General features: G+C 43.9%; 1 protein-coding gene across 1 annotated transcript in view; it reads right to left on the reverse strand.

Annotated features, from left to right (window-relative positions):
• The window catches only part of HCN1 (hyperpolarization activated cyclic nucleotide gated potassium channel 1), a 186,809-nt gene extending 165,735 nt beyond the window's left edge, over positions 1–21,074 (reverse strand). The window contains exon 1 of the mRNA XM_082241872.1: positions 20,548–21,074. Within this exon, the coding sequence (XP_082097998.1) occupies positions 20,548–20,948 (401 nt within the window). The 5' untranslated portion in view covers positions 20,949–21,074. The remainder of the gene's footprint in view (positions 1–20,547) is intronic.
• Between the last annotated feature and the right edge of the window lie 745 nt (positions 21,075–21,819).

Raw genomic sequence — 21,819 nt, forward strand, 5'->3', positions numbered from 1 at the left:
AGATGTGGTTGGACTCAGCCTCCCATCAGTCCCAGAACGATGTGAGGGTTGGAGACCAACAACATCTGGAAGGCCGCAGATTCCCCATCCTACACCAGGCATTCAGAAAAAATGCAGCTATTCTGCCAGCTGTCCACCTTCATCGCTTAGGAAAGGAGCTGCGTCAGGTTTGTTTTGGCAGAGCCAATCTGGTTTAGTGGTTAGAGCATTGGGCCCTTAGGATTCCTGTTCAGCCATGAAGCTCACTGGGTGATCTTGGTCCAATCGCTGCCCCTCAGCCTCGCCTATTCATAGGGTTGTTGGGGGGGGGAATGAGGAGTGAGGGAACCACAGATGCCATCTTGACCTCCTTGGAGGAAAGATAGGGTGTAATACAATTAAGTAGAACAAATTAAATGTAGGTGGCAGCCAACATGGTAACCTCCAAGTGGATTTGGGACTCCATCTCCCATCCTCTGTGACCATTAGCCAAACTGGTCAAGGCTGCTGAGAGCTGAAGTCCAACAACATATGCAGAGAACCATGTGGACTACCCCAACTTCCTCTTAATATTTAGGAACTTGTCACATACAGAACCTGCAATTCTTGTTCATTTAACTTCTCTCCCCACCGCCGCCGCCCCCCAAGACACTTCTGATAACTATTATCAGAAGCTGGGGACAATTACAGTGGCAGCCTCAAACGACACTTGCAAGATATATTGCTTCCCAATCAGGATGTTGCTTCTAATTTGTACTTACGATTTTTCAAAGGCATTTCAGCTACCTTGCAACATCCACAGATTTTCAGTTAAGTGCTCATATTTAGCGGCTTTCCCCCCAAGTAATAATACCTTTATTGTCAATGTACAACCTGTGTACAATGAAATTAACCGAGTACAATATTCTTTTAGCCACTTTGCATATTTCTGGTTTACTGAGCAGAGCTAGTTATCTACATTTATTTATTTGGGGTCCCCCCCCCTTTCTACAGCCTGAGCAGCACACTTGGCACTGAAAACAAAATCTAAAAACAGGTCCGTGGCCAAAAATGGCTCCTATTTTATGTAAGACAGGGGCAGACAAAAGGAGATGAACGCTGAGAGGGAGAATTAAAGGCATTTTTATAACACGTATCAGAAAGTATCGCCAAAATGAAAGGAATACAAATGCATCACATTTATTTCAGCAGCAGTGCCACGTTCGAATCTCAGAATGGTCTAACAGACATAGATTATTTGCTTCGCTGCTACGCTCCTTTTCTTCTGTATCAAAACGAGGACAGCACTTTAAGTGTGTGTTTAAAAGATGAGCAACTGGTGCACCTCCGCTACTGAATATGGCTTTAGCAGACTTTAAACCAGAAATATCAAACACACTTAAATGTCAGATTTGCAGGACCACTGAACAAAACGGAAGGATAGATTGTATCTTGGAGACATGGAAGGATTTTTCTTTCTTTCTTATAAATCATTAAGCCTGAAACAAAGCCCAACAGTCAAGACCGTTAAATAAAATTAATAAGGTTTAAAATTAAGTAGAGTTTTAGCAGAGGGTCCCTCTAGGGACTTTTCATCTGACCACATTCCATTTTTCCTCTTTCTGCAGGACTCTCCACTTGAGCAACTCCAACTCATTAGAGCCACAGGCAGAAAAGCCAGAAAACCTGGGAGACCTGAGTTCAAATGCCTGTTCTGCCATGAAACTCACTGGCAACCCAGTCAGATGGGTGGGGTAATAATAATAATAATAATAATAATAATAATAATAATAATATGATGCTGTTACTGGGTGACCCTGGTCCGGTCAGTGTCTCAGTCTTACCTCCTTCACAGGGTAGTTGTGAGCATAAAATGGAGAAGAGAACTATGTATGTCACCTTCAAAGCTTTGGAGGAAAGGTGCTGTATAAATGCACTACGTTGGAGGTATGCGATGTTAGGATTTGTCCCTCAATTCACCTATTCCCATCATCTCCTCCTTGCAGCCTTAAAGGTAAAGGTAAAGGGACCCCTGACCATTAGGTCCAGTTACGGACAACTCTGGGGTTGCGGCGCTCATCTCGCTTTATTGGCCGAGGGAGCCGGCGTACAGCTTCTGGGTCATGTGGCCAGCATGACTAAGCCACTTCTGGTGAACCAGAGCAGCACACAGAAACACTGTTTACCTTCTCACCAGAGCAGTACCTATTTATCTACTTGCACTTTGATGTGCTTTCGAACTACTAGGTTGGCAGGAGCAGGGACCGAGCTAAGGGAGCTCACCCCGTTGTGGGGATTCGAACCGCCAACCTTCTGATCAGCAAGTCCAAGGCTATGTGGTTTAACCCACAGCACCACCAGCAGCCCTTCCCTTCCAGCCTTATATCCTACAAATAAAGGACCAACTGCGCTAGCCTTCACCAAATCGTTTGTATTTGCTCTACTCTATTTGTTCAAGTACTGTACACTATATTTTAAATAACAGCTGAACCAAAACAAAGGATGCGAGTTAAATACATAGGCTGAAATAATCACATCACAGCAATCAAAGTCCTAAACATGATGCAGTATTATGCAGAGATATGCATAACTTGAATTTTCCAAGTTTGCTTATTAAGACAGAAAAGTCTCTAGAATTCTAACTAACTAATTTAAATTCCCTGATTGGCAGCTAACAAGTCTGTCAGTGGATTGACAAGCAGGGTGCGTTTCATCACCACAAGAAGGGAAAGCATGGGTAGGCAAACTAAGGCCCGGGGGCTGGATTCGGCCAAGTCACCTTCTAAATCTGGCCTGCGGACAGTCCGGGAATCAGAGTGTTTTTACATGAGTAGAGTGTGTCCTTTTATTTAAAATGCATCTCTGGGTTATTTGTGGGGCATAGGAATTTTTTTCCTTTCCTTTTCAAAATATAGTCCAGCTCCCCATAACGTCTGAGGGACAGTGGACCGGCCCCCGGCTGAAAAAGTTTGCTGACCCCTGGCATAGAACATCAGAATACTGCAGATGATAACAACGTGGGACCAGTTTACCTGAGAGATCGCCTTACACCTATATGCCACGTGACCACTTTAATCTGCAGAACTGGCACAGTTACAGGTGCCAAATAATACCTGCATTTATAAGAAATCGGCACTTTGGAACTCCCTGGTCACTGATATCAGGCAGGCATCGCTGCTGTACTCTTTTCAGCACCTGCTAAAAACATTCCTGTTAGGAGAACCCTACCCAGACATGCAGAATGTTGATGTGCATTTCAATCTGCTTTTAGTTTATTTTTGGTTTTATTTTTTATTTTAAAAATTGTTTTAAATACAGTGGTACCTCGAGTTACAGACATTTCAGGTTACAGACGCTTCAGGTTACAGACTCCGCCAACCCAGAAATTGTACCTCGGGTTAAGAACTTTGCTTCAGGATGAGAACAGAAATCGTGCAGCGGCAGCGGGAGGCCCCATTAGCTAAAGTGGTGCTTCAGGTTAAGAACAGTTTCAGGTTAAGAACGGACCTCCAGAACGAATTAAGTTCTTAACCAGAGGTGCCACTGTAGTTGTTTTAAACTGTTTTACTGATAAATTTATTGTTTCTTTCTCTTTGCGAACCATTTTGAAGTTTTGTTGTTTTACCATCAGTGTATTAATTTTATGAAGTAAACAAGTAAAATAAACAATGCGTAGTTTCAGGCCTTACCCTTCGGCAGGAGCACTTAAATTTGCAGCGTGTGCATTTGGTTTTCAAATACTGGTCCATGGCAACATTTAAATTAACAGCTAACCTGCCCAAATGAAGACAATATTATCTGCGAGGCTATTGTGCCTGCAGAAAGGTGGAAACTGAATGCAATCCTGCACGGTAATCAGATACTGAAACATTGCACGGGAGAGGAATGCAGCCAGTAAATTGTGACAGGGGTCTGGTTGGAATCACTAAATCTGTGAATCATCATAAAACTTTTCTTTCTTTCTTTCTTTTTTGTTGATGGGGCGGGGCAGTCAATCAAGGCAAAAATTACCCTGAAGAAGCTCTGGTGCAGGATGTGATTGCAGCTTCAAGTCAAAGCATGCCAAAATGCATTTATCCCATTTGCCAGGCAGGCAACCCCTGCGATTCCTACATCAGAGCAATCTATTCCAAGTACCACTTCAACAAAGCACATCTACAGAGTCATGACATTCGAGTTCACAGTTCCAGAGAGGTGGCTGTGTTGGCTGTTGCAGCAAAATCAACCAAGAGACTTGTGGCAACTTAATGACTTGACAGATATTCTTATGGCACTGGCTTTTGTTGAACATACTTCATCAGATGTCATGATCTTGAGTTTGGGGTATGCATATAAATGGTTGGAGGTGGGAGACTGTAAACTGTGAGGTCAGGAGGAAATCAAATGCCAGAAGTACAGGTGGCATATTTTTAAATTTTATAATTAATAGTGGACGTTCACTGGTGACCATGGACCTCCAATGTTAATGAGAAGCATGGAAAAAAGCCACCATGGAGCAGCTCCCATGGCACTAAAGATGAACAGTCATGGCTATGGAGGGAGAATTGAATCCTTTCCTCCCCTGATGTGGTTTTGAGGAAAATCCCTCACCTGAAGAGGGGGGAAATCTCCTATTGGCGAGTGCCTCCTGCATAGGTGGGTGGGAAATGGAAAGAGGCAAGATGTCGTCACCAGCAACATCTGTTTAGAGCTTCTCCACATATGTCAGAGTCACCTACTGACCTGCCAAGACACTAACAATAGGGATATGGCCACTTCTGCATCCCTAACAAGTGCACAGTTTCTTAATGACACCAACATCACTGTGCAATACAGATGCTTGTTGTTGTTATTGTTGTATGAAGGCATTAGGATATTCAGGTCCAGTTACCAGAAGCTTCTCCTTCCAGTTTCCAAAGCACTTTGTGTTTCTCCTCTGGAAGTTGCCCTATGCCATGGTGAAAATCTACATCACCTCCATCCCATCCCAACTTCTCCACCTTCTGCATATAAACCTCAGAAAATGTGGTCCTCCCGGAGGCTATTTAAGACCTGTGTGTCTTGAGGGAAGGTGGAAGGCAAGATGTCCAGGTCACTAAGCTTGTACCTTCAGCTCCTGAAAAGACCACCAGTCAGCTTGAGAAGACTCTGTTGCTCTACATTTTATATTATTTATATGTTTTAGAAATGGCAGAAAGACAGAACAAACAAATGAATAAAATGAGGAGTTTCCTGCTGTTGCCTTTGGAAGTGCAATTTTCATCAAAACCACCACAGGGGAGGAAATGGTTGAACTATAATTATAGCTGGTATTTTTTAGCATAAGCAATGTATATTAATATAATGTTCTGGGCACACCTATGCAATTTTGTCTGAACCTACTCTACTCATTGTATAGATTGTATCAGGGTTTCATTCAGGATTTCCTGAACCTTTGGGAGCCAGAGGCACATTTGGAATTCTAAGGTTGCGGGCATCACAAAATACCCATTTTACAAGGGTAAAATTCTGACAAAATTCAGAACCATCACAAAAAACCACACACCTTCAAATCCAAATAAAATATTGCAGGAGGGACAGACAACAGCCCCCCCCCAAAAAAACCCCCACTTTAAAAATAAAATTGGGGTGGACAGAGAAGCTGGCAGGTGCCACAGGGGTGTCTAAATTAGAATTCATCTTCTGTTAGCATATACTTCATGAAAACTATCTATTGGTAACCTTGGGAATGGCAGAAATGACACTCAATAATTTTTGTCTTTAATTTGCTTTGCTACGTCTAGCACGAGACCTCTAGGAATTAGCACTGAACACATGATGAATTTCAAAATTGAGTTCCAGCCTCCAGGGAAAACAGGTCCAGGGAAAAGATGGCTGAAAGGCTTGAGACAATTAACAAGTCGTCTGCTGTACATTTAATTCACACACACACACAAACACATGCACAAATGAAACTGGGTTGAGCATTTCTCTCAAAAGGTTTGGTGGTGCCAATATGTATCCTTAAACCTCTAAGTGGATTGGAAAGCAAATACCTGAAGGAGCCCCTGTATTTGGGTTTTTCTCCATGTTCCATTGCCTAGCACAGCCTTTGTCTACTGTGGGTTTTTAGATGTTCTTTCACTACAACTCCCATCATCCCTAGCCATCCCTAGAGAGATTATGGGAGTTGTAGTTCAAAAACATTGGGGTAGGGGGCAAGCTTGAGAAAGGCTGGGTCCAGGCCTCTTTGAATGGTGCTTCAAACTCCCTTCTGACCACCCCCTCACTGGTCCTGCTTTGTAGGCTGGAATGTGCCCTTAATTAATCAAATTTGTCTTAATTGTTTAACCAGTTCTACTGTTGATTGGTTTTAGCTGCCTTACTCTGTTAAAACTGTATGTTTCTCATGGTGTGTTTGATGATGATGATGATGATGATGATGATGATGATGAACCACCCTTTATAAAGAGTTCCTAAGGTGCTGTACAACATTAAGAACATATTTTATGGAACACAATAATAAAAACGTAATAAAAAGCATAATAACAGACAGTATAATAATAAAATAATCATAGTAACAGTCCCCCACCCCTCTCCCACAGCTTTAACAGGACATAGAATTATTTAATGACTGAAGGTCTGGGTACAGAAGAATGTTTTTGCCTGGTGCCTAAAGACATTTAATGATGTCGCCAGGCACATATCTCTGGGGAGAGCATTCCACAGTTGAGGAGCCACCACAGAAAAGGCCCATTCTTGTGTTGCCACACCCACCCACCCAAACCTCTCAGGGAGTGGGGACATAGAGAAGAGCCTCAGATGACAAGCACAAGGTCTGTGTTGGTCTGTGTGGGGGAAGGTGGTCCTTAAGGTATTGAATTGCTGAGCTCTGTGGGGCTTTATTTGTTGCATCCCGTCCTGCTATCCGTACGGATGCAAGACTGCTTACAAATACAGTCGTACCTTGGATCCAAAACGCCTTGCAAGTCGAACATTTTGGCTCCTGAACGCCGCAAACCCAGAAGTGAGTGTTCTGGTTTGTGAACGTTCTTTGGAACCTGAAAGTCCCATGCGGGTTCCGCAGGTTCTGATTGGCTGCAGGAGCTTCCTGCAGCCAATCGGAAGCCGCACCTTGGTTTCCAAATGTTTTAGAAGTCGAACGGACTTCTGGGATGGATTCTGTTCAACTTCCGAGGCACGACTGTATTTTTATTAAGAATGGGAGAAGCAGGAGGTGGTGGTGGAAGAGTAAACCCAAGCTGTGAACCTGAGTTTTCAGGGGCAGTGTAACCCCATCCACCATGGGATGGATCCCTATAACCCAATCTGCCTTTTGACTGACCATGAGCAGCTCTGGCTTGTCTCAGTCGAGCTTCACTCTTATCCAGTCCATTACTGACACTGGTTTAGCACCAAAACACCCTCTGATTTAGACAGCCTTCAACTGGAGGTACTATGGGTCAAACCTTCATTATGAAGCATATTTCTCTAAACAGCATGTGGGCCTGTAGGGGTGGGAAGGAACTGGTTGTTTTCGTCAAATAATCCTTAGCCAGCGATTTTAAAAATAAATAAATCAAGGAGGAGCATATGTATGTTGGTGGTCTGCTAACCGTTACCTCTGAAGGGACTCGTCACACAGAGCTGCAAAACTGCTTTCCAAGCCCAACCAAGTTTTAATAGTGGAGCTCCAGCAGCAAAAGGGACTAGAAAAAGCCCTGTGTGCACAAATTAGCAATAGTAGTATTTTCCACCCACTACTGAAAAGTTGGCAGAGGGGCAGGCTCAGTGGTAACGTATGCAATTGCTGCGTTGCACTTTCTGTGTCAATGCTTCAATGTGTGTCAGCAAACTAACAGAGAACTGGTGTTTGCAGTGTCAAAACACGATGCATAAGCAACACAGGACCTGTAGAAGAAGACTTTTTTGTACTTTCAAATGAAACAGGGGTTGCTATGCCTGTTATTCACCATGGATGTGTTCAGAAATGATAACTGAACCCAGGCACAGTGGTTTTCAGCCAGTCAGCCGTGGCACCCTGGAGTGCCCTGAACGATAGACAGGTGTCCCTCTTTCCTTCATCCCTTTCTTGTGTCTCTTGTGTTGCTACTTCCCAAAGATTTGCACAGCTGTTTGTTGCAGCAGCCCTGGCTACCAGCTCCCCAGGCAAATGATGCCTCTGGGGCAAGCCAGGGAGTGCTTCCCAGGCCCCAGTGGGGAAATGTGAGGAGGCACTTCTCTTTGGGGCAGGGGCTTCATCAGCTGCTGCCCAGAGGACTCCCAAGGACGGGGTAGAGGAGAAGAGGCTGAGGGAACATTCCACAAGGGACGGTGTTTGAAAAAGGGTGCCAGCCCTACAGGCAAGGAGTGATATAACTGGGCTCCTGAGCCCCACAGGGGTGCTGCAGAAAGAACGCAGTTGGTCAAGGGAGCCGTGGACTCAAAAAAGTTGAAAACCTCTGCTCTAAAGCATCAAGAAGACCTCTATATCACTGCTGTTGCCAGTAGTATGGAGGAGGAATTTCTTCGGCATGCTTTTTGCAGTAGTAGACCAACCCGATCTAAAGCTCCCAAACTTGCTTGAAGATGAGGACACAGCTCTCATTGCACATTTAGCCAGATTTGCAATACACACACACACAAGCATGGACACACACACACACTTTACTTTTAAATTGCATTCAGAATGCATATATTACAGAACACATATTTTTCGTAAAATATGTGTACAGAATCTGTACAATTTAAATGCAGACCTTGTTTATTATTTATTTATGAGAGTCTTTCTAAACCGCCAACTCATTAAAAAAAATCATGTTGGTGTACAATAAAAACATTAAAACATCATAATAATCATAAAATATGGAACACATGACCAAAGAGGAATCAGATTAATTCTCTGAAAACTCTTGGCAGCACAGAAATGTTTTCAGTGGGTTACAAAATATCAAAACCATAGGTTTCTGTCTGATTTGTAGCCAGTGATAAGTAGGAAACGGGCTACAGCTCAGTGGTAGAGCATGGGTTTTGAGTCCAGAAGGTTAAATCTTAGTGTCTCCAGTTAAAGGTATAGGGGAAGAGGACCTCTCAGTCTGAGGCCCTGCTGGTCAACACAGAAAAGATTAGCTGAGGTCAGGCTTCTCCATCTTGTTGCCCTCCAAAAAATTTTGACTTCTACTCCTATCAGTCCCAGCCAACTTGCTGGAAGTCCAAAACACCTGGAACACAACAGGAAAGCAGGGCTAGATGGACAAATAATCTGCCCAAGCATAAGGTAGCTTCCTATATTGCTAAGTTTCAGGGCTAAAGCAACTGAGAGCTCCTTTTCAATTTCAGCTTCTGCCTGCCCATTAAATATAAAATCAATATTGATCAGATTGCTTGTTTGTTTGTTTGTTTTTTAGTTTTACAAAACAAAATCTCACATCATGGCATTATACGGGCATCCTCAAAATTTGGCTTTAGTTCTCTCTCATACCTTCCTCATCTCTTTCTGAAACAAACTTGGCCTGCCCACAGATACTACGGCCATCTCTGTTTTCCTCCTCTGTCCTACCCCACAAACATACAATGCTGTCATTTCTCACCAACACCCTCCTGAGCAGATTTGGGACACTATCTCTCTAGCTTTGATAAGTACCAGTCTGAGCTGCTCCCGTTCTCAGGAATCCCTTCTTCCCCCTTAAGGAGACATGCACAGTCCTCATGAACAGTTATTCTCCCTCTCTTCCTGTGTTTGCCTGTCTCTGAGGTTAGGATATTGAACTTTCACTGAAATACAAAGTAAGCTCAATGCACAAAAAAGATCCATGTCTGATGGTAGATTCCTGTCATAGGCAATTTTTGGGTATGAGGAGGAGGTTGCTGTAGATAAGGCATTTCTTTTTTTATTCAGGTTGTTCTTTTTTCACCCAACTTCCAGGATACGACATTTGCTGCAAACTCTGAAAGACCTGCCGCAAATCTCAAAAGCAACGTCAACTGCTCATCCGTATGTTCCTGGCAAGGTCATTTACAGTATATAGATTTATCCAAGTCTAGAAAGCTCAATATTCTGGAAGAAGGAGGAGCTAGAGGTTTGGGGAACATGCATATGAATGTTCCCAAACGCATGCATAATTTAGTTCCAGATGTGCATGTAGAGAGCCACAAATATTCCCCATCCTCCCTTAGACCGACATACATCAATGCCCCATTCCAGCAAACACAATCTGCATACAGAAAGAGGGTTCTGCAACTAAATCCGCTGTACTCACTTTTCCAAGGAAACCTACTGTGTCCTTGGAGGACTAAGTCCAGAAACATGTTTCACAAACCACATTTCTGTGCATAAAAATATAAGAGCCATTCATACAGAATGTGTAATATAGGAAAGGTGCAATTCTCACATTTTACAGTGTCGGGGAAAGATGGCGATCCAGCAGCACTGATACCTACCCTTTTTATGATCCGCACAGTTATTTTTATGACTAACTATTAGGTTAACCACTTAGGCTGCAGCCCTTTAGATAATTTTCCCTGCTATATTCCACTGAAATTAATGGGACTTCTGCAGGTGTAAATTGTCTGAAGGTCTCAGACTAATTTATAGCGTCATGGCCATTTTTAGTAGCGCAATATCAATCAATATAAGCTGGAAATGTTAATTGAAGGCAGACCTCACTCCTTGTTCTCTCCTTGGGGAGAAAGCGAGAAGGGCATGAGCAAGAGGGATTTTCTAAGTTAAAATTCGTTTTGCAGCACATGCTGTTGTTGTGAGGCACAAGATAATCCCTGTCATTTCTGAAACTGAACAATAGTGCTTTTATGCTTTCTGTGCATACTAATTGATGTAGTAGGAGACCAGGAATGTATTATTATTTCAGTAAGTAACAGTAATACAGGTGTATCAACATTGCTTTTCCAAAACATTCTGAGTAACTGTGAAGTCTCTGTGTATGTTGACAGCAGAACAAACTTCCTTGGAAGGTTTGGAAGATTGGAAGGCCTTCTTTAAGGTTTTCAACCTGAGTCTGGGAAACCACCAATGAGGGATGCTGTGGCAGCCAGCATTTCCAGCACTATGGTTCTATTAGAAACCTACTACCAACAAAGGTCCGTATAGTTAAAGCTATGGCTTTCTCAGTAGTGCTGTATGGAAGTGAGAGCTGGGCCATAAAGAAGGCTGATCGCCGAAGAATTGATGCTTTTGAATTATGGTGCTGGAGGAGACTCTTGAGAGTCCTATGGACTGCAAGAAGATCAAACCTATCCATTCTTAAGGAAATCAGCCCTGAGTGCTCACTGGAAGGACAGATCCCGAAGCTGAGGCTCCAATACTTTGGCCACCTCATGAGAAGAGAAGACTCCCTGGAAAAGCCCCTGACATTAGGAAAGATGGAGGGCACAAGGAGAAGGGGACGACAGAGGACGAGATGATTGGACAGTGTTCTCAAAGCTACCAGCATGAGTTTGACCAAACTGCGGGAGGCAGTGGGAGATAGGAGTGCCTGGCGTGCTCTGGTCCATGGGGTCATGAAGAGTCGGACACGACTAAACGACTAAACAACAACAACACTATGAATGAAAAAGTATTTAAGAAGTCAAGGCCCAAATCTAGTTTACGCTCACACAAGTGCATATACTTGCCCAAAGTAATTATTTAAACTTGAGTTTTCTTTGACCAGCTAGCTCCAATGTCATATCACAATGCAGTTTGGAAACCTAAATCTAAAGAACTCTTGGACAGACAACACTTCTTTGGGCCTTGGTTAATAAGAGTTATCGCACCAGGCAGTGTCACATAAGGAATGCAACATTTTGAAATTATTAATGAGGACTGTGCGAGGACGAAGGAAAACCATTCTCGCAAAGTGTTTCTAAATTTTATTTATTTACTTATTTAGAAGATGCACAGACTGCTTGATCAAAATAAAACACAGATACAATCCACACAGCAATTAAAAAAAGAAAATATCCATCATTAAAAACACAGATAAAATTGGTAAGACTCTTCAAACAAATACCAGTAACTAAGGATAAGCTATTAATCAATGTGCATGAGTTTAAGCCAGAAAAGTATTCCTTTTAAGCCATAAATAAACTGATTCTTATAAGGCTTATTGTGATAAAGGAGGAACCATGACTTAGTGGAAAAGCACATGCCTGAGTAGAATGCGTCCTTAAATTCTGTTAACGCTTCTTGCCTGCCTGGATGGAAGATGGAGGGTGTGTGCAGACAACAGCCTGCACTACGAAGGTAAAATGCGCCCCTCAGAAGTGCCCAAATGAGAATGTGCAGCTCAAGCTGCAAAAAGGGTCGACATTCCTGGTTTAAGACATGCAAACTTGTGTGTTGAGTATTTTGCTTTTCAGTCCAGTTGAGAATGGCTGGGGAAACACAGCCAGATGGGCAGGGTATAAATCATAAAACTATTATTATTATTATTATTACTATTACTATTATTGTATTAAGGTCTAGTTGCCTAAAGGAATATCCTTTAAACATATGAATGGACCCCACCAATGGTCAGCTTCTGGATACATCTACAATTTTCTGGCAGCAACAGAAGCAAAACCAGTTCAAGCACTCATCTGAAACCAAAATACTTGCACAGGTGGAAGTAGAAATAATAATAACGAGATGTCGGTATTCATAATTTGGTAGTATCATTGTGGTTACCATCACAATGTACCAGTGAGTAGTGTCACACAAGAAAATCACAGGGTTTCTACCAAGGGAGCCTTTGTGCAAGAGAAAATGGAGACATGCAGCTCCAGCGGCACAACTGGATTGTGAAAAAATACGTGGAACCATTCAGACAAAAGATCTGTCAGGCCGCTTACATAATCATTTCTTAATTGGATATTAATTCCCTGTAGAATGGCACGTTCTCTTTGGACTTACTTTGCAAACAAATAAATAGAATCAATTTATTCACTCTGCCATAGGGTGTGTGCACATACAGGGTGAGTCTTTTAAAAGAGGCCCCATGGAACATGTGTACTCTGTACCCAGGGGGCCACTTTTAAAGGACTCACCCTGTATATGTATGCATACACATACATGCACGCGGGTGTCTATTTCGGGCATCCGAAACCCACCTAAACTCATGCTACAAACATTGTTAGGCTTTAAGGTGCCCCAGGAGACTCTTGATATTTCCTTTGAGCAGACTACCAGGGGACAAAGAAACTGGCCTTTGATGGTGCAGCTTATATAACACCTGCAAAATCTTGTTCCATCAGAACACAAAGCAGTGATGGAGCACAGGAGCCCTGCAGCAAAATAGGCAAAGCAAAGTTGCTACAAATCAAAGCACAAGAAGAACTACAACACCAACAAGGAAAAAAACAAACCCATTATGTATACCACCTAAAAGAGCTTATGGATTAAGTGGTTTATAAATCTTTTTAAAAGCCACCAGGATGCCAAAAGAAAAACAGTAATCCAGCAGCGGCCACTACGTTAGTCATTGATCTTTGCACAATAAACTGCTTTGAGGGTTTTTTTTTTCCTTTTACAATCAAGAAGTGTATACATTTTATCAAACAACCAAACAAATATTACTACTACTACACACAGGAAATATAGGACCACAGCCTATATATAACCAAAATGCATATAATTGCAGGTGACTATTTTCTAGATATTTTGGACTAGACAACATTTTCCCCCCCCCATTTCAATACCACCAATTCCTATAAAATATGTATGTTATACATACATTTACTGTACTCCTGTAGCCAAGAAAGCCTGAAATGTTTCCTTAGAGTACACTGTTAAATACAGTGGTACCTCGGGTTAAGTACATAATTCGTTCCGGAGGTCCGTTCTTAACCTGAAACTGTTCTTAACCTGAAGCACCACTTTAGCTAATGGGGCCTCCTGCTGCTTTTGTACCGCCACTGCACAATTTCTGTTCTCATCCTGAAGGTATTATTAACCTGAGGTACTATTTCTGGGTTAGCGGTGTCTGTAACCTGAAGTGTATGTAACCTGAGGTACCACTGTATATGGTCACTTTGTGCTATGTAAATTATTTTGGTTTTCTCTTACTATTTTGTGGTTCCACTCTCACCCCAATTGCTAATAATTTAGCAAATGGAAACTTGCTGGAAATGGGGTGGGGTGGGGCAGGGGCTACAGAAGGAACATTTGTTCCTCTGCTCTACTCCATTCTCACAATACTGCCTCCCTCTCCTGCAAACAGCCCCCTGTGAATTGTCACACATGAAGCCAAACACCCCGCACTGCACAGGCACACCTCCTACTGTCTCCCACAAAAAGGAACCCTCGCATATAGGTCCTATTTTCTATGTTTCTTCCACATCCTCATCCTACTCATGGCTCCTTCTTCTTCTTCCTCATCCCATTTGCCAGCCCAGAGAGCGATAGCCAGGAGCAGATGAATTAAATACCAGTTTGCTTGCTCTGTGGTCAGGAGGCTCAGCCCTAAGATGATGAGTTGATGCTTGGATTGAGCTGGTAAATGAAGTAGCATGAGCTTTCCACCAGCCCCTCGCTTAACCAGCTGCTTCAGGAGCAGGATCACTTCTAACACATACAGCAGGGGATGTTATGCTGATGGAAACAAATGAAGCAGACCTGCATGCCTGGTCACCAGCTCAACGCAAGCCTCTGCTGCTCAGGGCTCAGATGGAGGGAGTACTCAGCTGTTTCAGGCTCTGGGGAGAGCAGTGGAACAGAGGAAGCTGCCTTCTACATCTAGCTAGGTATTGTTGACTCTCACTGCAACAGCTCTCCAGGATTTTTTTTTTTTTTAAAGGAGGGACATTCCCAGCCCTACCTGGAATCTTCTCCATGCAAAACAGATGCTTCCCCAACCTGATTAAGAAGCCAGCTCTGGAAAGCATTGACCATGGATTAGCACTGGTGAAGGTGTTTAACATTAACCATGGTTCAGCCTGAACCATGAAGTGTTGCAAGATTTGCATCTGAGAGGGAATAAATGCATGGCACACACCAGGTCTTTCTTAAATTGTCTTGGTTTCAATGGGACTCAGCGCTTCTTATACAGTTATCTTCCACTGAGATATGTGGCACATAGATTTGCTCCTGTAGGTGCAATTCGTTGGGTTGCGCCCACCAATCAAGAGGACCAGAACAAGTTGGAATGGGTGGTTTCACTTAAGAGTTACTAACGGAGTGTCCAGGAGAAATACCCCACAATAGAGCAAATCTGTATTAACAGCAAAATGAGTTGCAAGGTTTTATGAATCAGCATTCATCAAATTTCAGGGGGGACGGGGACAGAGCTAGTTATTTCAAATATTATATGAAACCAGTGAAGATGCCCAAACACCATTATGGCATCTGTAGTCGCCATCATCTGGAGGTACATGCCTGGGGATCACTGGATCTTGACTGTTTTCACACACTAACAACGCATTGTGTAGAATTCTACCTATGATATTTTATCTGTACAATCATAACGAAATTCAATAACAAAGTATTGAAAAATATGAATTTTGAGCTGTCTAACCCCATAATGGCAACTATACATTCTGTTTGGCAACTGTAATCCTGGTTTAGGGAGCCTTTTAGCACCTAGCTCATGTATCTGAGTTTCTAACACTGTGTAATGAAACCAAATGATACGATGGAAGTCTGTGGCTATGGAGGGGAACAAAAAGTCTATGCTATATCCACTCCTCCCAGGTAACATCTGAGGTCACAAGTCATGCATCTCTCCCATGAGGATCTGTGCAAGTCCAGGTACACATTTAGCTTAGGGAAGATATCCATGTTACCACTTCACACCCTTGCATGGAAACATGGAAAGAGGAAGCATGAATTAGCCACACATCCTCCTTTCTGCAAGCCCAGTTAATGTCCAAAGATATGCGAAGATCACATTCTATTCTTTGCAATATATCCTTTCTCATGTGCATGAATAATACCAGTGCCTATTAGGTATAGGAACGTCTTTCTTAGGAAGCCACATTCCCAATTTTAAATGCACAAGTAGGCCACTTCAAGAAACCCATGGAAATTTCCACCCTTCGCAGACAGACATATTGTTGCCCTCATCCAGATACAACCTTGCTCTCTCACCATTCATCTCTCAGACTCAACACTATGCATTTTCTAAGAAACCCTATTAAACCCATACGCAGGTCCCTTCAACCTTCTAGTGCGGGCAATGAAATCCCGGCAAGATGGAGCTTCAGGTGGATCAAAACCAGGTTGGCAGGAAAGCTGGAAGATAACAGACAGGGGACGTAGATTGATCTGGAACTGATTTTATTCAGCACAGTATGTATCATCAGCACAACTCATTTCATTTCTATCAAAATTCATTTAGTTCATAAACATAGCATCCAGGTTGATTTACATTCTATAGTAAGTGTAGAAATTTAATCTGGCAATTATGCATGAAGGTAACTTTGCTAGTATGAAGACTAAGGCTATATCCAAACACAGTTGCTTCGTGCCTATATGAGACACAAGAACTGTCAATGGAACTACATACCAAAAGATTCATTCACAAATACAAAAGTGGTTCTCAAAAAATGCTCCATAGTGTTGGGTCTGCAAGATGGACCCAGGTTCCTGACAGTGGTCAGTTCTGAAGTGTTAAGCAGGTTAAGCACAATGCCAAACTTGTTGTTTCACTGTGTGTTCCCATTCATTCATTTTCTTGAATAGTTCATTGTTGCCAGCCCAGAGCAGATCCCAAATAACTGCAAGGGCAGAACTATTCCATACTCCAGTTCCTTTTTGTACACATGCAAAATACATGGTGCCACCATCAAGATATACGTGTGGTGACATAAAGTCTATACCCTGGCCTTTGACACCTGACCCACCCTATTCAATTGACTGTAAATTGTTCAAATTTAATTTAATCTTGTATTTTTATGCTGTTGGAGCTCACTTTGGGACCTTATAAGGATGGGATGGGATGGGATGGGATGGGAAGGGAAGGGAAGGGAAGGGAAGGGAAGGGGGGGATCAGCAGCAACCACCACCACACAGATGTGTTGGCTTGATCAGGAAAATGACAGGGTACCGATTCCATTTTCATGACAGTAAACGCTGATCATTTTAGCATACACATACATAGCATTCACAACCGACAACACTACACACACACTTTCAAAATAGCATACCAGAATGAAAACCATAGTTCAGCCCTAAGAATCTCTTCGCATAATTGCTCACTTCCATTTTTTCAGTGAGACTCCCAGAGGTAAGGCAGCTCATTGGAATAGTATTTTGTGGCCATTTGTCTCTGTCCACAATCACCAGGACGTACTGATTTCCTTAATTTCTTAAACATGCCAATACACTATGTATCCATTGTTTCTGCAAAGCACAGGCCATAAATAAGCTTTCCCCTCAAATTTGCTTCTTTTTCTTTTTCTTTTATTATGTATTTTGTATTCTCATTGTGTATTTTTCTGTTGTGAAGCACCCTGGGATGATGATGATGATAATAATAATAAGAAGAAGAAGAAGAAGAAGAAGAAGAAGAAGAAGAAGAAGAAGAAGAAAGGACAGCTGAACTGACTAGTATATATTAAAATGCCAGCACTATCATAGATTAATAAAGACAGGCACTGAATTACCACCAACTGGTAAAGCTCAAGGACTGTTTACTAGACACCACTTTCTCACATCACCTCCACAAATTCATATATATATATATATATATATATATATATATATATATATATATTTACCACGAGATGCTTGGTCCTATACAGGAGCATTTTTTCACAGCATCTGTAAGCAACTCAATATTTATTACAAATACATTTTACATGAAAGGATTCCAAAGCAAACAATCCCTTAGTACGTTAAGATGCCTTGGTGCTCTGAGTATACACAATGTTTGCATGGAAATTCATGACCTAAACATATGACACCTTGCAATTAGTAAACAATATGCAAAGGTTAATTGTATTAGCATCTTGTGCAAAACTATACACATTTGAATAAAGCGATACAACAATCTTCGGAGATGCATTTTTCTATTATATTGTGTGTAGCTATCCTTTTTCAGATTTAAATGGCCTTCATGCCCATCTCATTCTATGCTTCCTGCAATCTATCTCACGCAAGGCACAACTGATTCTTTTTCATCTACCTGACAGATCTCATGAATATGAAGACTGTTCCAAGCCAACTATGAATGGTCTGTCTCAGAAGGTCAATGAAACTTAACACTGCTTTCTCCCTTATGACATCCTCTTTTACACACATGAGAAGGGAAAACTACATCTGCTACAGGATATATTGGAGCAGACATGATGTATACTCTGGAAATGACAAGGACACAGATTCCAAGGTTAAAGCTGGGATTTCCAGATGCATTATTAGTCAATACCCTGGATAGCTCCCAGTTAAGGATGGTGCATAAATTCTACTAGTTAATGCTATTTCTCCCCACATGCATCCCTCCAGCACATAACAGTATAGCTCAAGGAGATACCGCGTTCTGGATGACTTTCAAGCACCAGGTAAATTAATAAGGACAAACCCCACTCTGGCCAAAAATCATTAAGCAAAATCCCAGTTGCCCTCAATCCATGTAATCCTTTTTTTTCAGGTTCCTGCTTTTTTTATCAAGCTAATAGCACAGCCTTTCCAAAAGTATTTGGGAAGAGAGCTAAAAATGTGCAGTCGTCAGACAAAAAAGCTTTCACACGCATATCAGACTGAGCGACAATAACAAGCAGTGCAAATTTTAACTAAGAGCCCGAATCTTACATGTTTGTGTTTTTAAACTTCCCATGGATATACCATGACTCAAGACATAAAAGCTTTCATTTTAAGGGCAACACACACACACACACACACACACAGAGAGAGAGAGAGAGAGAGAGAGAGAAAGCGTCCTATTTCTCTCTGTCTTCTGTCTTTCTGATTTGCTCGTTTTCTTGTCCTTTTCTGACATACAGCACTAAGACAGACTGAGGCATGAAGGAACCAAAGTTTTAATAAAAGAACCTAAAGCCTTGTGGATGCATTTTTTCCTGAATATAGAAGGGGTAGATGGAGATTGTGCCAGATGACCCTACCCCCTTGACACAACTCTAGTCCACACAATGGACAGAATAGCCACATAGAGACTTAAACATATAGGCCCCATTCGCAAAAATCATGCATACACCGTTCAGAGACAATAAATGCAACACGTTGGGTGTGCCAAAGAGGCAGAGCCAGTTGGCAAGATTACAATCTTCTCCCCTGCCCCAACGATGTATAGAGAAGAACATCTGCACAGGACATTAGTCAAGGTCAGTTGCACTGTTCCCGTAGCCAGCACCATACAAGGATTTTTTAAATGAAGCAAAGGGTGTTTATTCTCCTGGGACAGCTTGATAGGGAATAAGTCACCATGACTTTGGATATTTAAAATAGGAAGGTACGTATTTTAGATGTTTGCAGTTTCTGGGTTTGAGTGAAAACGGTATTCCTCAATTTTAGTTTATCCTGCCCCAGTTTCCACGCAGTTCTTCCAAGATAGCCAAAACGATTACCTTTTCCTTTGAAGATGCAAAAATTATACTCCCTAAATTAGGGCCCGGGGGAGAGAATCAAGCCACATTTCACACGCTTGGCTTGCCAAAGATATATTTTTTTTTCCTGTGCAAAGCTCCATTTTACTGGAATGCCAAAAAGTGCCCCATGAAACTTGCAGCATCCTGGGAGGGGAGGGCTCCCTTATATCTTCCACCTGGAAAAGGGATGTGAGAGTTGTCTTTAAGTGCAAATGGAAAATAATCTAACCTCCATCTCTGAAGGTCAGTGACATGTCACCTGGGCAAGACTGGAAGTTGGGCAGTAAGTAGCATTTGTGTTTCTTCTATATAGACGAGAGTTCAGTGGAAACAAGTTGGGGGTGAGTTATTTCATGGTGTTCAGTACAGCCGATGGAAAGAAAGTCTAGTCTAGGAGTGAGGGACCTCCAGTCCTCCAGCCAGTGTTGGACTCCAGTGCCAATCAGCCACACCCAGGATGGCCGATAGTCGCCCAACAACTTCTGGAAGGCCACTGGCTCACTGTCCTTCCAAAAATGGAGGGTTGTGGGACCCTGAGGTTCCAAGAACTTGGGGGAAGTCTAAGGTTACAATCTTGTGCACAGCGCACCTGAGTGGAGTGGAACTTACTTCTGAGCAATGTTACCAATGAAACAAGAAGCCAACCTGGGCTTCTACGCATATGTGTGAGCACTTTCAAAGCTCTGTGGGCAGAGCCTCTTCAATGCTCCCCATTCTAGCACTTGGCATGTTTTTTTCCTGAACACCAACGAAGACTTTGCAAAGGGGGCGGGCAGAGGAAATAGGTTGGAGGGCATCAAGCTCAGGAAAATTGTCATTCTTCAGAACTCTGAGCTTCTGTTGAAGTAGGTTGAGTGGAGACAGACAGAGGAGATAGGAATATTTATTTCTTCCAGAGGGTTCAACTTCGGCTACCCACTTCAGGGACTGGCATCAAAATTGGGCACCAGAGCATCACAGACACTCAAAATGCCCAAGCAGCACAAGCTGATCTTTGGGGAGGCAGAGCTGACACATGCCCCGGTTTTTGCGCGCGCGCGCACCGTGACCAACAGAAAAATCGATTCCCCGACCCACCCCAGAAAATAACCCCAGACGACCCCGCTCGCCCCTCACCTGAAATCGCTGTAGGGGTGGATGATCCAGAAGCCTGCAGTTTTAACCCTTTCCTGCTCCTTCTCCACCGCCTTCTGGCTGCCGAACATGCGGAGGGAGAATTTGTTGACCCCGGGCTGCAGCATGGAGGTGAACTGGCGCTGCATGAAGCCGTATTGGCGCCCGGCAGCGTCGGCATCGTCGAAGCCCACCGCCGGCTCCTCTCCGCCGCCGCCGCCGCTTCCGCCGTCCACTTTGAAACACACCGAGTTGCCATGGTCCTTGAGGCTGCCGCCGCCGCCGCCGGCTCCCGGGCTGCCCAGCGCCTTGTCCGCCGCCGCCTTGCCCTGGAAGCAGGCGTTGGCGCTGGGGCTGCCGTCGTCGCGGCTGCCGGGCGACGAGCCGGGCTTGCTGCCCTCCATGCCTCTGCCCAGCGAGCGGCCGGGAGGCGGAGGAAGGGAGGTGGCGCGGGAGAGCGAGCGAGGGAGGCAGCGCCGGCCAGGCGAGCCGGCTCCGTCTTGCAGCGGCGGCGGCGGCTGCTGCGACTGCTGCCCGCCCTTCAGCGGCTCCTCAGCCCCTTCTGGCGCGCCTCGCGTGGCAAGGGGACCGACGGGAGAGGGGAGGAGGGCTGAGCCAGAGGCAGCGGGCGGGCGGGCGGCAGGCTCCCTTCGAGCGCCCTCTGCCGACCGCAGCGGCGCGCTTGGGCCCGCTTCCCTTCGCTTGACATTGAGCGACCCGGACGAGCCCGGGAGGAGGGAAGGAGGGAGGGAGGATGGAGCGCGCCGTTAGGCAGCTGGCCTGAGCCAGCGTTTCCTCCTCACATCGCCGCTACCCAAAGAAAGGGACCGGGGCTCCCAAGCTGGCTTCGCTTGCACAGATTTGTCTTCCAAGATCGCTCCTCGGTCCCGGTGCCTTTAGCACGAAGGACGGCTTCCGAGGTTGCACAGGCATGGAGATGATACCCAGCTGGGGGTTTCGCCTCGCAGACGGGGCGTCCTCCCGGTGGCGTTTGTAGCAACCGGGCGCCCTCCCCCCGGAACGAGCTGTTCATTGAGCATTTCACTCCCCCGGTTTGTCCGCAGCGAGGGACGTTAGACGACGTTGGCGCGCTGATGAGCACTCGCCTGCTTGGGATGAGGTTAGATGAGGTCGCATCAAGCGTCGCGCGCACACAGCCAGTTCCCAGCAAGTGTTCCTGTCCCCTATCGCAAAAGCCGGATCTTTCCGGGGAAGGGGGTTCATTTATGAGTTTATTTACAACAAGTGCTTAAGTATCGCCCCTCTCATAAAATG

This window comes from Podarcis vaucheri, assembly GCF_965113315.1.
Source record: "Podarcis vaucheri genome assembly, chromosome: 11".
Classification (NCBI taxonomy): domain Eukaryota; kingdom Metazoa; phylum Chordata; class Lepidosauria; order Squamata; family Lacertidae; genus Podarcis; species Podarcis vaucheri.